The 14,999-nt window shown below is 49.6% G+C and overlaps 1 protein-coding gene across 1 annotated transcript in view; it reads left to right on the plus strand.

Annotated features, from left to right (window-relative positions):
• Positions 1 to 14,357, plus strand: part of VDR (vitamin D receptor) — a 55,095-nt gene extending 40,738 nt beyond the window's left edge. Inside the window, exons 5-10 of the mRNA XM_087442491.1 lie at positions 158 to 342; positions 594 to 717; positions 2,986 to 3,157; positions 9,153 to 9,304; positions 9,518 to 9,634; positions 10,953 to 14,357. Coding sequence (XP_087298617.1) covers positions 158 to 342; positions 594 to 717; positions 2,986 to 3,157; positions 9,153 to 9,304; positions 9,518 to 9,634; positions 10,953 to 11,212 — 1,010 coding nt within the window. The 3' untranslated portion in view covers positions 11,213 to 14,357. The remainder of the gene's footprint in view (positions 1 to 157; positions 343 to 593; positions 718 to 2,985; positions 3,158 to 9,152; positions 9,305 to 9,517; positions 9,635 to 10,952) is intronic.
• Positions 14,358 to 14,999: the final 642 nt, after the last annotated feature.

The raw sequence follows: 14,999 nt of genomic DNA on the forward strand, positions 1-14,999 counted from the left end.
TATCATGGGCTTGGAGTCCCCCACGGCAGGGAGGCCCCAGTGAGCTCTGAGTGTGTGGGGAACAGCCCTCCCCTCTTATGCCTTTAGCACCTGGAGGAAGGTTTCTTGAGGAGCTGCAGGCCCAGCCCGCCTGACTCCCCCCTTCCTGCCCCCACAGTCATCCTGACGGATGAGGAGGTGCAGCGGAAGCGGGAGATGATCCTGAAGCGGAAGGAGGAGGAGGCCTTGAAGGACAGTCTTCGGCCCAAGCTGTCCGAGGAGCAGCAGCGCACCATCACCATCCTGCTGGACGCCCACCACAAGACTTTCGACCCCACCTACGCCGACTTCGACCAGTTCCGGGTACCGCTGCTCGCTGGCTGGGAAGGAAGGAGAGCCACAAGTGTAGCTGGGACGTGGAGAGTGGGGTGGAGGGTGAGGGAGATTCTGGCACAGAACCCGGGAAGGGATGGATGCTGCTCTGTCCCTGTGGCCCTGGGGAGGCCTCCCCCTCCCATAGGCCTTCCTCAAAGCCACTCTTGTCAGAGATCAGGGACAAGGTAGGAATGTCTCCCAGAAATGTGAGCTTCTGACATTCCATCTTTCCCCTCCAGCCGCCAATTCGCAGAAGTGAGGGTGGAGGGAGCTATTCCTTAGGGCTCTCCTCAAGACACATGCCCAGCTTCTCCGGGGAATCGTCGTCTTCCTCCTGCTCAGATCACTGCCTTGTCTCTCCAGGTAAGTGGGACTGCACCCCCAGAGGCCAAAGGAGCCGGGAGAGGACCCAGAGCTTCCCATCCCACCTGCCCTTTCTTTTTCAGAAGAGGGGTAACTTGCCCAAGGGCCCGTGCTGGGAAAGAGGCCAAGCTGGGGTGTCTGTGGGGCAGGGTCTGCCTACAGAGCATTTGCTCTTTCCTCTGAGCCAGGCTTCTGCCCCGGCTCTGTCCCTGGGGATGACCTGGTTCCTTTAAATGATATTTTGAGCCTGAACCCTTTGGGATTTTGTTTTTTGTTTTTGTTTATTTTCCCCTCAGTTTTATCGAGATATAGTTGACATATAACACTGTATAAGTTTAAGGTGTACAACATCATGATTTGATATATGTATATATTGCAAAATGATCACCACAATAGGTTTGGTTAACATCCATCCCCTCACATAGTCACAAAGATTTTTTTTTTCCCTTGTAATGAGAGCTTGTAAGATTTACTCTCTTAGCAACTTTCAGATATACAAAACAGTATTGCCAGCTATAGGCTTCAGAGCCTGGGCCCTGTGGAAGGTGAAATTTGGTGTGGAAGGAGAACATGTGGGTCTCACTGCAGCCCGCCTTACTCCTGAGCCCTGGGGGACCACTAAGGCCTGGAGGACTTATCCCCTCCAGCTCATCCTTGCTTTCTTCTTATGGTCCTTTTCTACCTTCCTCTTCATCTTCTGCCTCATCTTTCTGCCCTTGTCCTTTATCCCTCTACCTCCCACCCAACCCTGCTGCCCTCTGCTTGGGACTGGCAGGGATGGAAAAGCCTCCTCACCTCTGGTAACTAGAACCCCCAGATATGGTACTTCCAGACTCACTGATGGATCTGGCCCCAGATCCAGAACAGTGGGAGGGGCCCCTGTGCCAACTGGACAGAGATGGCAGTGGAGCCAGACATCGTGTCTACCCACCTGGGAGTGACAAGACAGGGTGATCAGGGGATTGACTGACCCTCCAAGCCCCTCACTTTGTAGGGATCCCTCCTATGTGTTGATTTTCTCTACCCACCTTTCTGCTTTTTCCCTGGATGGCATTCGTATCGATGAAGGTCAATCTGCATGTTATACATTGGTCTGTATTTTAGCTTTTAATAATAATTCCATAATATTTAGGAGTTTTGATTCCCTCTCATAGGTTAATTGATTTGAGGTGCTCACCCCCACCAATGATATTTCAGTATAGCATATATTTATTTAAAAATTCAAACTAGTTAACATTTTTAGTTTTTAAAAAATTATTATACAGAAGTAATACGTGTTCATTGTAGACATTCAGAAAATGTAAACTAAATTATATATGTGTGTGTGTATATATATATACACATATAATCTTTAATCTTACTACCCAAAGATAATCACTGTTAACACTGTGATGTATCTCTTTTCCATCTTTTTTTTTTTAACACATATGTATATTCAGATATGGAATTGCGCTATACACAATCTGGTAACTTTCTTTTTTCTTTTAATAGTATATTGTATCATATTTTCATGTCATTCAGTATACATCTAGAATATCGTTTTTGAAGGCTGCATGGTATTCCGGAATATGAATGTGCAATAATGTATCTAAATCCCCTATCATTGGATATCTATATTGTTCCCCAGCTTTTCATTAAGATAAGAATATGCTTGTGGCTAAATATGTGCACTTGGAATTTTTTCCTTATGACGAATTCATGGAAGTGGGGTTACTGGTCAAAGAGTGTACATAACTGTAGGCTTTTGACCCCTGTCATCAAGTAGCTTTCTAGAGACTTGCACAAATTTATGCCTCCTTTAGCCTGCACAGGGGTTGCCTCATTCCCTGCATCTTTTCAAACACTTGTGTCAACATTTAAACAGATTTGTTTCTAGTTTATAGGTGAAAAGTGTAGATGTTCTACTTTGCAGTTCTTTGGTTACTAGTGAGGTTGAACATTGTTTTGCAAAAGTTTATTGGTTCCAAATTCGTTTTTGATTTGAGATCCTTGGGAACAACATGTGGTCTGTGAAATCACCGCTTGAGGAGGTCTCGTTTCTCGGAGTGTCTCTGATCTTTGATTTTCCTGCCCCACTCTGCTGAAAGAAAAACAGGGGCCTTCTAGAGGGAAGCCTGGGCTAAAGAGTGGCCTTGGAGAGAGGCGGTCACCATGGGATTCCCAGCTGGCCCTGCTGCCAGGCCTCAGGAGGTCCTCAGAGGGCCAAGCAGGAGGAGGCCTGGCTCAATATCCTTAAGTTGTTCCTTCTCTTCCCTCATCCTTCTCCAGACATGATGGAACCAACCAGCCTCGCCAACCTAGAGCTGAGCGAAGAAGACCCAGATGACCCCTCTGTGACCCTGGGTCTGTCCCAGCTCTCCATGCTGCCCCACCTGGCTGACCTGGTCAGTTACAGCATCCAAAAGGTCATTGGCTTTGCCAAGATGATCCCAGGATTCAGGTAAGAAGCTTCTGAGTCATCTGGGGAAGAGAGTCAGAATCCTAGACTGAGCCAGAAGAAGGCTCGGAGATCCCCAATCCACTGCTTCCCAAAATAGAGACTCAGGCCCTACCCCAGACCTCCTAAATCAGAATTTCTGGGCTAGGCCTAGGAATCTGTATTTTAGGACGTGTAGCCCATCCAGCATTACTTGGCAGGCCAGCAGTGGAGAGCTATCCATTCCCTTTGGATGATGGAATGGAAGCCCAAAGAGGTTCAATGGCCAATAACAGGATTTCTAGTGTTGGAACCGTTGTGTCAGAGCCAGGTCTAGAAATCTTAGTTCACCACTGTGTCCACTCTAGTTGGCTTGGGTCTAATCTTAGTATTATCCCTTTAAATTAAACCTTCATTAATCCTCCACACCCAATTCTGAAACCAGGATGAAGTGATAGAGAGGAGAAAAGATTAGGCATGAAGACTTGTGAAGTAATTTTGGAATCCCAGAGGGAGACAGATTTACTGGCATATGTGACCTGAGCATCCTTTATCCAATTTGCCCTTCACCCAGAGCCATTTCTTAACCATAATGAGAACCTTTTGCCCAAATTGATAAGCATAAGGAATTTTACTGGAGTAGAGATCCTCCATTATGGATTCATTCACACAAATTTCATTCATTCATTCAAATGTTTTATTCTTTTGGTAATAATGGCATGTATAATACTTACATTTAAATAGTCATGCAGTGTTAAGTATTCTTAAAAAGATAGAATGTTGATGCTTTTAGTGGATATGTTGGGAGGTAGTTATATCTATATTTATGTATATTTTTATCTTCATTCATTCTAAAAGCTCATTTGGAATATTGTCATGAAATACACAATGTGGTTGAGAGACAGAAAAAAATAAATCAATATTAAGCATTATCATCATCATTTCAGGTAGTACCAAGCATCGCAGTTGTAGCCAAAGGGGCAAAATGTTTCCTACATACTGATGCTTAGATTCAGGGCTAGAATACTGGGAGCTGAAAAATGATTTGAGATTGGCCAGCTCTGGATGGAAACTAATATGAGGTGCCATTTATTCTTTCATGAATCTTTCTACTGTTTAGGGAAGCCATCAGTTACTGTCTAAATTACCACATTGCCTGCTAGCTGATGGTAATTCACAGAGCTAACCCCAGCACTTCCCAGTTTGTTTTTGCCTGAGACAGCTGGCTCTGTGTTATTTTATGCTTCTCACCAACCCAAATACCAGGGATTCTCCAAGGCTCTTCCCCTGGAATTAATGTGAAAATTGTAAAAAAGAGAAAAATATCAAATGGCGTTGAGACACTCTTACCGCATTGCACATTTTGATTGTAGCAAAAGGAGTCAGGACCACTCTGGCAGGCAGGCAGGAGCAAGCTAGTGAGTGTCACCTGTGAACCAGCAGCGCGATGGGCCTGGGATTTACCCTCCAGAGCCTTGCCTTGGAACTGACAACAGATTCCACTTCGCTCAAGTTCCAATTCCCTCCTCCACTCTTCACATTACTGTTTTCAAACTCCATGTGTTCCAAAGTCTTGTTTTGTGTAAACAGCTAGAGAAAAAGCACTTCAAGGTGCCGATGGACACACTGTAGCACCTGGCTCCCATCCTGATTCCAGGGAGCAGGCCTCAACTACCCAGGGTTAATCCTTCCTTGCCCAGTGAGGGGTTGGATGAGAGGGCCCCCGAAGCCTGTCCAGATGCTAGGGTTTGGTGCTTCTAAGTGGTTGCGGATTACACACATGGGAAAACTGTCCTAAAAAAGAAAGTTACTCATTTAACTAGATTACCCCAATACAGCCCCCTCCACTAAGTAACCTGAGCCCCCATTTTTCTCCCATGCCCTTGGGCCCATCCCTTACCCTCACCACATATACCCTGACACAAATAGCACCACCTGCCTCTCAATTTCTCTCCCCGGTGACTACCCTCTTCCTTCCCCTTTCAAGCCTCATTTTCCAGACTTCCTTAGTCTAGCTCTCTAGTCATGGCCAGAGTGAGGAGTATGTGAGCAGGTACTAGAGCGGCCCAGCTACTGATGCAAAACCGGTTAAACTGATCCTGAAGATGCTTAGGCTGGCTTCTCTCTTTTCAGCCTGACTCGAGAAGTCCACAAGTGGAATGTTTTCCAATAAAAATAGAGCAGGCTTTAGCAAGAGCTCTTGGGGGGACTCTGATGTGGATACTTTCTATGGCCAGACGGAGGTGATGCTGAGCCTGGCCTGGGGCCGGAGCCCAGGCTCCAGCGGGACCCCAGGCGGGCGGGCCAGTGCAACGGCTCTCTGGTTCTGCCGGTTTCTGCACTTAGGGGTTCTGTTTTTCCAAGAAGTGAAAGAGCAGTGGCTTTGTCCCCGGTAGCTTTGATCTTGCTGCCTGTAGGCAGGGGTGGAGGGTGTGGGGAGGGCAGGATGAGACTTCTGTGTGGGTAAGTGTGCTGGGGACAGGTTGAGACTCCAGTGCAGGCAGGGGACCAAAGTGGGGCAGGACTGGATGGGCTGTACTGGGTGTGAACTGTGCACCACGGTGTGGCCACAGCCCTGCTCCCGCCTCCCACCTCCCACCTCCCCTGCATCAGCCTCTCAGTCTGAGCCCCACAAATCTCACTCCCTCAGCGCTGCAAAAGAAATGCGTGGAGGAAGTGGTGTCAGGAGCAGTATCTAAATGGCCAGGAGCAATCTTGCCTCTGAGAACCAAGGACCCCAGGGTTTCACTGCCAAGAGACAGAGTTCCAAGCGAGAGGCCAGATCGGCAGGAGCCCAGCCCAATGGGCTTAAATGCTTTCAACCTCATTGCCATTTCCATTCCCAGGGGCTCCTTCCAGGGTCAAAGGCCTGGGGGTCCCAAGGCTTCCCTTGCCCTCTGCCCTTCCCTCTCTAGTCCCTCGTTCATCCATCCAACAAACAGCAAACTGTGAGGGATCAAAGTTGACTAGGACGCAGTCTCTGGCCTCCAGGGGTTCAGTGTCTGATGGAAGAGATAGACATGTAAACAATTGCTGCCAACAAGATAAGAGGCTAAGAGAGGCTTGCTAGAGGTACCGTGGGAATGCAGGTGGGGAGGGGCTCGCCTCTGCCTGGGGGTGGGAAGATGAGACAGCAACACATTTCCAGAGTACATGGCAAGTGCCCAGAAGCGGCTGCAGGTGTAAAAACTGATCAGGGTATAAATATTACCCAGGTCCAGGGAGGAGGAACAGAGCCCGAGCTGGTGCCTATCACAGCAGCAACAGCTCTCTTACTGGTTTCACCTTTATCTCCATCTCTTCCCCCACCCACCACCATCCCAGTTTTGGCTGTGAGCTGCACTTAGAAAGTCCCTGTATTTCCAGGCTAGGGGTGGTGATTTGAGGTCGTTCTAGGTTTGCTTTCATAGAAGTAGCATGTCTGGATCACAATAGGCAGTGGTCCCCCTGAAATCTCTCTGGCCAAGCATCTGTGGATGTTGTTCTCTTCTGGCCATCCATTTTGAGTGGGCCCTTGAACAAAGGGTTATGTACAAAGATATTCCTCACAGAACTACTTATAATAGCAAAAATTAGAAGCAACCAAAATGTCCAAAAATAGGTGAATGGGAGTCTGATTAAATAACTTATGGTATGTTGAAATGGTGTAACATTAGACAGCCCACTGTGAACTGGGCTAAAGAAATTTTAGTGATGTAGGAAGTGGGACATAGAATTAGTATGAACTCAAGTAGGTTAAAAAAAAAAAAAGAGAGGTGCCAGCCTGGTGGCGTAATGGCTAAGTTCACACTTTCCACCCGAGGTTTGCCAGTTCGGATCCTGGGCACGGACCTACGCACCGATCATCAAGCCATGCTCTGGCGGCGTCCCACATACAAAATAGAGGAAGATTGGCAAAGACGTTAGATCAGTGGCAATCTTCCTCAAGCAACAAGAGGAAGATTGGCAACAGATGTTAGCTCAGGGCCAATCTTCCTCACCAAAAAAAAAAAAGAGAGAGATTTGCATAGAAAAAAGATAGGCAGGAAATATACCAAAATGTTAATTGTGGGTATGACTAATTTTAATTTGCTTTTATATTTTTTCTGTATTTTCCAAAGATTCAATAATGGACATGTTTTATTTGTATAGTGAGTTAAAACCCAAATGAGGGTGGTGTTAGTTTTTTTTTTGAATGTGGATTGAGCATTTAGAGAAAAGTGACAAGGATGGTGAGACATCAAGACACAGTGTCGTTAGGGCTCTCTATCCTGGAGAAGACACAAAGGGCACATAATAGCTTTCTTTAAACAGTTAAAGGGATGTCCCATGGCTAATGGAGAAGTCTGGTTCTGTGTTCCTTGAGAGGACAGAACTACAAGTAGTGGGTGAGTGTGGCTTAGTGTGGGTTGTAGCTCAATAGAAGAGGCTCTTAACTCAAGAGCCAACAACCTCATGGCTGTATCCAGAGGCCGTGAGCTCCTTGGCACTGGGACAATCCTGCAGAGGTAGTGTGAGAGCCATCTGTCAGGAATACTGAAGAAGGAATCGTCCACATAGCCTCTAAAGAAGACCCTTCCAACTCTAACACTTTGTGATGTTTTTTTTCATTGCAGACCTTTTGCTGGCCATCCTAATCATGCCAGCCTTTTCCTTCTCCATCATCTATCACCTTTGACACAGAACTCTCATCAGTTGACATCCACTTCCCATCCTTTTACAAACCGAAGTGCAGCCACAGAAAGGATGATAGCCTATCTACAAGATATCCAGGTGGAAATACACAGTCAGGAAGAGAAGGAAAGAAAAACCAGAAGCAAGTTGATCTGTGGGCCCTGCTTTTTCCTTGTCATTGTTTGCATAAGCCCAGCTTGTGACTCAAAGTAGTGGAACTAGTCATTGGCCTCTTGACTCATCAGCATGTATTTATTGACCCTCTTGTTGTGCTCAGGGCTCAGTGATCAGTGTGGGGGACACACTAAGGTAATTAAGAAGTGGTGCTGGTCCTCAAGTAGCTTACAGTTAAGAGCCAGAGACAAGCATATAAAGACCAGAGCTGAAGGGGAAAGGGCAAAATAGCAATGTGCAGTGGGTCTTAGAATGGCTCCAGTTCTGCTAAAGAGAATCAGGGGGTGGGGGTGGGGCTCCAAGGGACACCTCACCGGATTCAGGACCAGAAAGACAAGATGGAACAGAAGAAGAATGGCATTCTTAGCTGCAGCTGTTGCATGCTCAAAGGCAAGAGAACACACAGCATCTGACTGTGGACTAGTCCAACGATGCTAGAATGGAGGGTTGGTGGAGTTTGCGATGGGAAGCAGGGCTGGAAAGACAGATTGGAACCAAGTTATAGAGTACAGGCTTGATCCTGGATGTCTGATAATCAGGAGGATTTCTGAGCACAGGAGTGACACTTCCCTGTAGCAGCAGTAAGAAAATGAATGAGAGACCCAAAAGACTTGACTCCAGGATTCTAGAGGGAGAAGCTGAAAAGGACAGTGGAGCTCTGAACCAGAGCAGTCCTGGTAGGAGTGGGAATGAGGTCAAGGGATCAGAGGTGTCCTGGAGAAAGAGTTGGCTGAGCTTTAGTACTGGGAAGGACTGGAGGAGAGGTGGGGGGGGGGGGAGAAAGCATGGGAGTTGTTGAAAATGACTCTGGCCATACCTTTTATAGACCACCATATTCATTCCATAACCCTGGGAGCTTCCTCAGGCTCTATCTTCCTGTCCCTAATAGCTCTGGCTGCTTAGGCCTGGGAGATCCTGGCAAGTCACTGGGTTATCCTTGTCTTAGGACTTTCTTTCCTTTTCTTTGTCTTCCTTGTCTTTCCTTGGCTCATAATCACAGTCTTGAGTTGTTCTCCCTCAAGAAACAATCAGTCTTGTCCTTTCCAACTAGGCTGCAGACTCCTCAATGGAAGACCCAGGGCACATGCTGGTCACCTGGCAGGTGTATACCTGTCAAAACACTACGCTGATTTGCATTACTTGAAGGTCTTGACCAGTAACCTGACCCCAAAACCCCTACCCTCCCCAACAGAGACCTCACCTCTGATGACCAGATCGTGCTGCTGAAGTCAAGTGCCATTGAGGTCATCATGTTGCGCTCCAACCAGTCTTTCACCATGGACGACATGTCCTGGACCTGTGGCAGCCAGGACTACAAGTACAGTGTCAGTGATGTGACCCAAGGTGAGTCTGGGCTCCGCCACCATCCTCTCTAGCTCCCAGACTCTGGTTCCACCTTTTTGGGATCATAGGCCCCAATAAAGCACATCAGAGGGGATGAGGTAGCAACAGAGAGAGAAGGGTGAGGGTCAGGACCAGTTGGAGTGGGATGCAGGGTGAGGTGGGGTGGGTGGCTCCTCAGTTCTGCCCACAGCATCTGGCCATTCTCTCTCATAGCCGGACATAGCCTGGAGCTGATTGAGCCCCTCATCAAGTTCCAGATGGGGCTGAAGAAGCTGAACTTGCATGAGGAGGAGCATGTCCTGCTTATGGCCATCTGCATCGTCTCGCCAGGTATGGAGCCTAGCAGTGAGGAACTCAGGGATCTGAGACATGGAGAGTATGAAGGAGGAAGCCTTGCTGAGGGCCAGCAGAGCAGTCTGGAGGGAGAGGTGAGCAAGGAGAAACAGACAGGAAATACCCACTTTGCTGGGTTTGCACAGCCCATATGGTGTGTACATGATGAAAGGTCACTCACTGCCCTTGGCCTTGCTCTAGAGAGATTGTGGGTGATTCATAGGTGTGATTCTGAGGAACTGGATAGATGGGGTTTCTCAGGCCACAGACAGGCCTGGATGTTCCCATTACTCAGGCTCTGCTCTTGTGTGCACTGGACTAAACTTTCCTGAGGTCCTCTGGGGGCAGGGTACAAAACCCTGGGGCCTGTGGATTGTTCTGCATAGACAGTTCCCCTGACAGATTTTGGAGGCAGTGTGCTGTAACCTTTGAGCTCTTCTGCCTGTTTGGGGTGGGAAGAGAGAGGGAGGCTAAGGAGGAGGTTATTGTGGTCCTGAGGATCTTGTACTAGTGCTGAGGACCAAAGCGGGCAGCCCTGCCTCAGCTTGGCCTGTGTTCAGGGAACAAGGAAGTGGCCTCTGACCAGGGATGCTATCCTGGGCTGGGGGCCTAAGGAATGAACATGGGCTTCCCTCCCTTTGCCCAGCCAGCATTCCTTATTCATTCATTCATACGCTCAGCAAGGATTTATTGAGCACCTACTGGGTACCAGGCACTGTGTTAGGCATAGGGATTCAGCAGCAAACAGGACACAGACTTCTCTCCCGTGACGTGTAGGAGGAGACCTTAAACAAATACTATTTAACAACTAATTCCTAATGTGGAGGGAGTTATAGAAGTACGTGATACTTTAGCAGGGTATAATAGAAGGAGGGAATCTGATTGTAGTCTTGGACAAGGAAGTAGGGGCTCATCAGGAATGGCCATCTTGAGGAAGGTCTTTTAAGCTGTTACCTGAAGGATCAGTAAGTCAGGCAAAGATAAAAGAGCTGAGTTCCAGGCAGAGGGAACACAAATGAGAAGCGTGGAGACTAGAGAGCATGGCGCATCAGGATATTGCTGGAAAGATGGAGCATAGAGACAGAGGGAGAGAGGTAAGGTGGGCCCACAAATGGACATGGGGCTTGATCCTAAATGCAATGGGAAGTTGTTGAGGGGCTTTAGGGAGGACTGTGATGTTATAGGTCAGCAGTCATATAGGAGGATGCTGAGGTTGGGTGTCTGTGTGTGGGCCAAGGGTGGTGGGGAGATTGAACAGTAAGGGACCCAGCTCAGAGCTCCTGTGCCTCCTCTGCCCACCTCCCTGTGCCCACAGACCGTCCTGGGGTGCAGGACCCCGCACTGATTGAGGCCATCCAGGACCGCCTGTCCAACACACTGCAGACCTACATCCGCTGCCGCCACCCACCCCCGGGCAGCCACCAGCTCTACGCCAAGATGATCCAGAAGCTGGCCGACCTGCGCAGCCTCAACGAGGAGCACTCCAAGCAGTACCGCTGCCTTTCCTTCCAGCCTGAGAGCAGCATGAAGCTCACGCCCCTCGTGCTCGAGGTGTTTGGCAACGAAATCTCCTGACCAGGGCAGCCTGTGGTGGCGCCTGGGTGGGGCTGCTCCTCCGGGGCCGTGTGCTGGGGCCTGGGGCTGGCTGCTGCCTAGCAGGCCTTCCTGCCCCCTCTGGAGTTCAGTCCCTCCTCTCCATCCTCCCCTCCTTGCCTGGCCCATCCTCTCTCCTGCCCAACCTAACACCAGGTCCCCCTTTCCTGCAGGCCACAGGCTGCCCCCAGTCCCTCAAGACCCCAGTCATGAAGAGTTGCTGTTTATTTGACCAAGAATCTCAAGTGGGGGCAAGGGGCAGAGGGCAGAGGCTGAAGGCAGGGCCTCGCCTGGGGATGCCCCCATCACTCTAGAAGTGGCTGCTGGCTGGTGCTGAGGGAACAGGCAAGCAGGAGAAACACACCCATTCCTCAGGGACAGAGAAACCCAGACCTCCCCCTGCTCCAGGCCCACCTGTCCAGAGCCTGGGGAGGATCTCCCCCCATCCCCACCCATGAAAAATAACTGGCCACAACCCCACCCCACCCCCACTTCATCCTGCCACCACTCTGTGCTGTTCTGTCCCAGGGCAGCTTGCCACAATGGGGCCTTCTCCTTCTGCTTCCCCATCCCAGACCTGTCTAGGACACTCACTGCCAAGGATGGACAAAAACAAGATGACTAAGGTCACAACTCCCCCTCACCCACCTCTGCTGGCCAAAAGGCACTTGCCTAACCCCTCAGTGCCCACTTTATCCCATTGCCATAGTAGCATTCTCCTTGGAAGTAGCTATGGTAAGGTGGGCTTTCTCCCCATGCCTGGGGCCACTGGCCCAGAACCCACCTGCTGAGAGGCCCAAGGAGGGAAGAAAGCAGGGCCCAGGTGGTGGGGGACAGACAAGCTAAGCCTCACAGAAGAGTAGTGGGTGGTGGCCATAGCTGTCCCTGTCACCAAGCCCAGGGCTCCTCTGCCTGGATCTAAGGGGTTGATTGAAGTGGGAGCTCTCCTTCCGACCACCCATGTGGCAGGACTGAGTTGCGTCCAGGTTGCAGAGAAGCATCAGGCACCATCCTCATTCTCACCCTGCCAGCTCCTTATCTCCCACCCCAGAGAGAGAGGACCTGCCGCAGGCTCCAGAGCCTCGCCCGGCGGCCGCAGTCACTGGTGTGGCCTCGCCCTGGGATGGCCAAGGGTAATCCAGAGATCGGCCCACTATCCCAAGCACCCCACAGTGTGGAGAAGCAGTGCCCGCTCTGCTTACCAGCAGGGGCCACGTCTTCTCCACCTGGCAGGGTGGGAGGGAAGAGAAGAACTTCCAGACCCAACAGCCAAGTCATGCTCCCCCTGTCCACCCAGGTGTGGTTCCAAGACTGCTGGTCCCCAGGGAGAAGCAGGAGCTAGTGCGCCAGCCCCTCACAGTGTGGGTGGAGGGAGGAGATTGGCCTCTGGTGTCTAGTCAGAGAGAGCATCTAGGGGTGGAGCCATGTGGGGCTGGTTCCCTTCTTATTCTCACTCTACAACCCCAAAGTCAGAAGGGGCCTGTGGGGCAGGGCAGGGGTGGAGGGTCCATAACTGCGAACTCAGACCAGTCCAGGAGGTGGGAAATCTCGTCTGTTTACTTGGGGGTGGGGATCCTTGGTGAGTGAGTGAGTCGTAGGTGTGTGGGACCAGCACAGAGGGGGTTCTTCCAGGAGGCATAGAGGTCTTTCAGATTGTTGCTTGAGTTTGGGGAACACATTGCATTTGATGTCTCAACAGGAGGGAGTTAATGTCCGTAGGATGCCCGCTCCACCTGCGTCTGCTGTTCCCTGGAAACCCCCAGAGCAATCCGACGTAGCACTGCAAAGCCCACCTGGCCCAGTGTTTCTTCAGGTGGAGAAACACCTAACAGCCATGGTCCTTAGTGCAGAATACCATCCTTATGGCTGAATCTTACGTTTATTGAGCATGAGTTATTTCCAGAATCAGACTCCATTTTGTACTACGTTCGAATATAGTGGGTGGTAGGGACCACTGATGAAGAGATATTTAGGGAGGGAAAAACTTACATGGTGAAAATTCTATACATTCATTCTTGTTGTTGTTATTTTATAAATTAGGGACAGACCTTTGTTATTTGATTTTAGCTGCAGAATATGTTGGTCCAGCTTGCTATTCAGTGGGAGAAAAGGCTTGAAAAATCGCTAAACTAGTTCAACCCCCTTGTTAAAGAAAACTGACCCTGAGAGGAGGGCGTGACACACTCAAGCCCATAGAACTAGTTAGAAGTGACGCCACGACCGGACCCAGACTTTGGACTTGGATTCAGTGTGCGGTTCACTAGACCACACTTGAGCTCCGACCCCATTTCCCATTCCCCAGGGGCCTGACTTGGTCCCTTGGCGGAAGCTCTGGATTTTAGACAGAACCAGTGTAGATCCGGGACCCCGCCTTCCTTCCCTGGATTCTCACCCCGCTGATGCATCAGGAGGAGGAGGGACACCTCAGCCACATCTCAATGTGAATCGGACCCCCACCCCCAACGTGGTCCTGGTCGGATGGGGTCTCTGCCTCAGCCCTGTGTCATGCTGTTGCCTTATCAATAAAGTGCATTTGTCTTTGTAATGTCTCCACCTTCCCAGCTCTCCCTCTGGTGCTGCCTCCTCCTCAGGACACACAGAGAACACCAGTCACTCTGCCCTGGGGTCCACAACAACCCAGCCCACTCCCCAGGGAAGTCGCGGAGCTGGGGGGGAAGAGAAGAGGAAAAATGAGACTTCACAGGGCTGAATTGGGAGAAAACCTTGTCATCTGTTCTATTCTAGAATGAGAGAATGTGGAGGTAGACATTTACAAATCTAAAACTCTTAAAGTATATTATTGGAAACCTGGGAAAATGTGCACCGAAATGCCAAGCAAACCAGATTCCAGGACATAGGAAAATCCTGCTGGCTGACTGGAAGCAAGTCGGAGAATCCGAGTGAGGCCCACAGAGAAGGCTGGAAAGCTGGGACTAAAGCAGCAGCAGAGGGCTGTACAGAGTGCCTCCTAAGTGGTTTCCAAAGAGGAAAAAAAATTGCCAGAAATTTGCCCAAAAAACCAGTGCAGAAAGCTTTGCTTGTGGTTATAAAAATGGCTTATACTTGCACAGCGCTTAGTTTGTGGCAAGTCCTGCTGTAAATAAACGCTTTATGCAAACCAACTTGCTTTATCCTTATAAGGACCCGAGGGGAGATGGACTGCTACTACCCCCATTTGATAACCCCCATTTGATCCCCATTTGGGATAACTTGCCCAAAGCCACGCTGGTGGTAAGTGACAGAGGTGGGATCTGAACACTTGGCAGCTGGTTCCAGAAGCCGCTAATTGACTGCTGCGCTATGCTGCCTCCCACTGAGTTGAGGGGCCTGACACATGAGAGACAGTCCTGCCAGCTCTCTACTAATGAGGACGTATGGGAGGTTCCTGTTCCTGAAGGAGGCCCTGAGATGGGGAAATTGGAGGTGCTGGATTAAACAGTGCTCAACTCTCAGGAAGTATTCAGTCACATGTGTTATGTCCCATCAAGGGTGGCTCTTACCTGACAAGCTCAAGAATGAAGCCCAGGCAACTGTTATGTGTGTCTTATATTCGAAATGCTGTGCTAGTGACTTGGAGAACTAAAAATGACACCTATGTATAAACAGGACTCCCAAGGGACCCAGAGAGCTAATGCACTCCCCTCCGTTTCCCGAGGAAGTGAGGTTTATGATAAAGGTCAGCATCGCTAAACACAGCAGGCAAAGTAAACAACCAGAGACACAGCATTGTGATCTGTAAATGAGAATTATGCCCAACCAATGTATTTAT

The sequence above is a fragment of the Ceratotherium simum genome, chromosome 17 (assembly GCF_057802395.1).
Source record: "Ceratotherium simum simum isolate JZ-2026a chromosome 17, ASM5780239v1, whole genome shotgun sequence".
Lineage (NCBI taxonomy): Eukaryota > Metazoa > Chordata > Mammalia > Perissodactyla > Rhinocerotidae > Ceratotherium > Ceratotherium simum.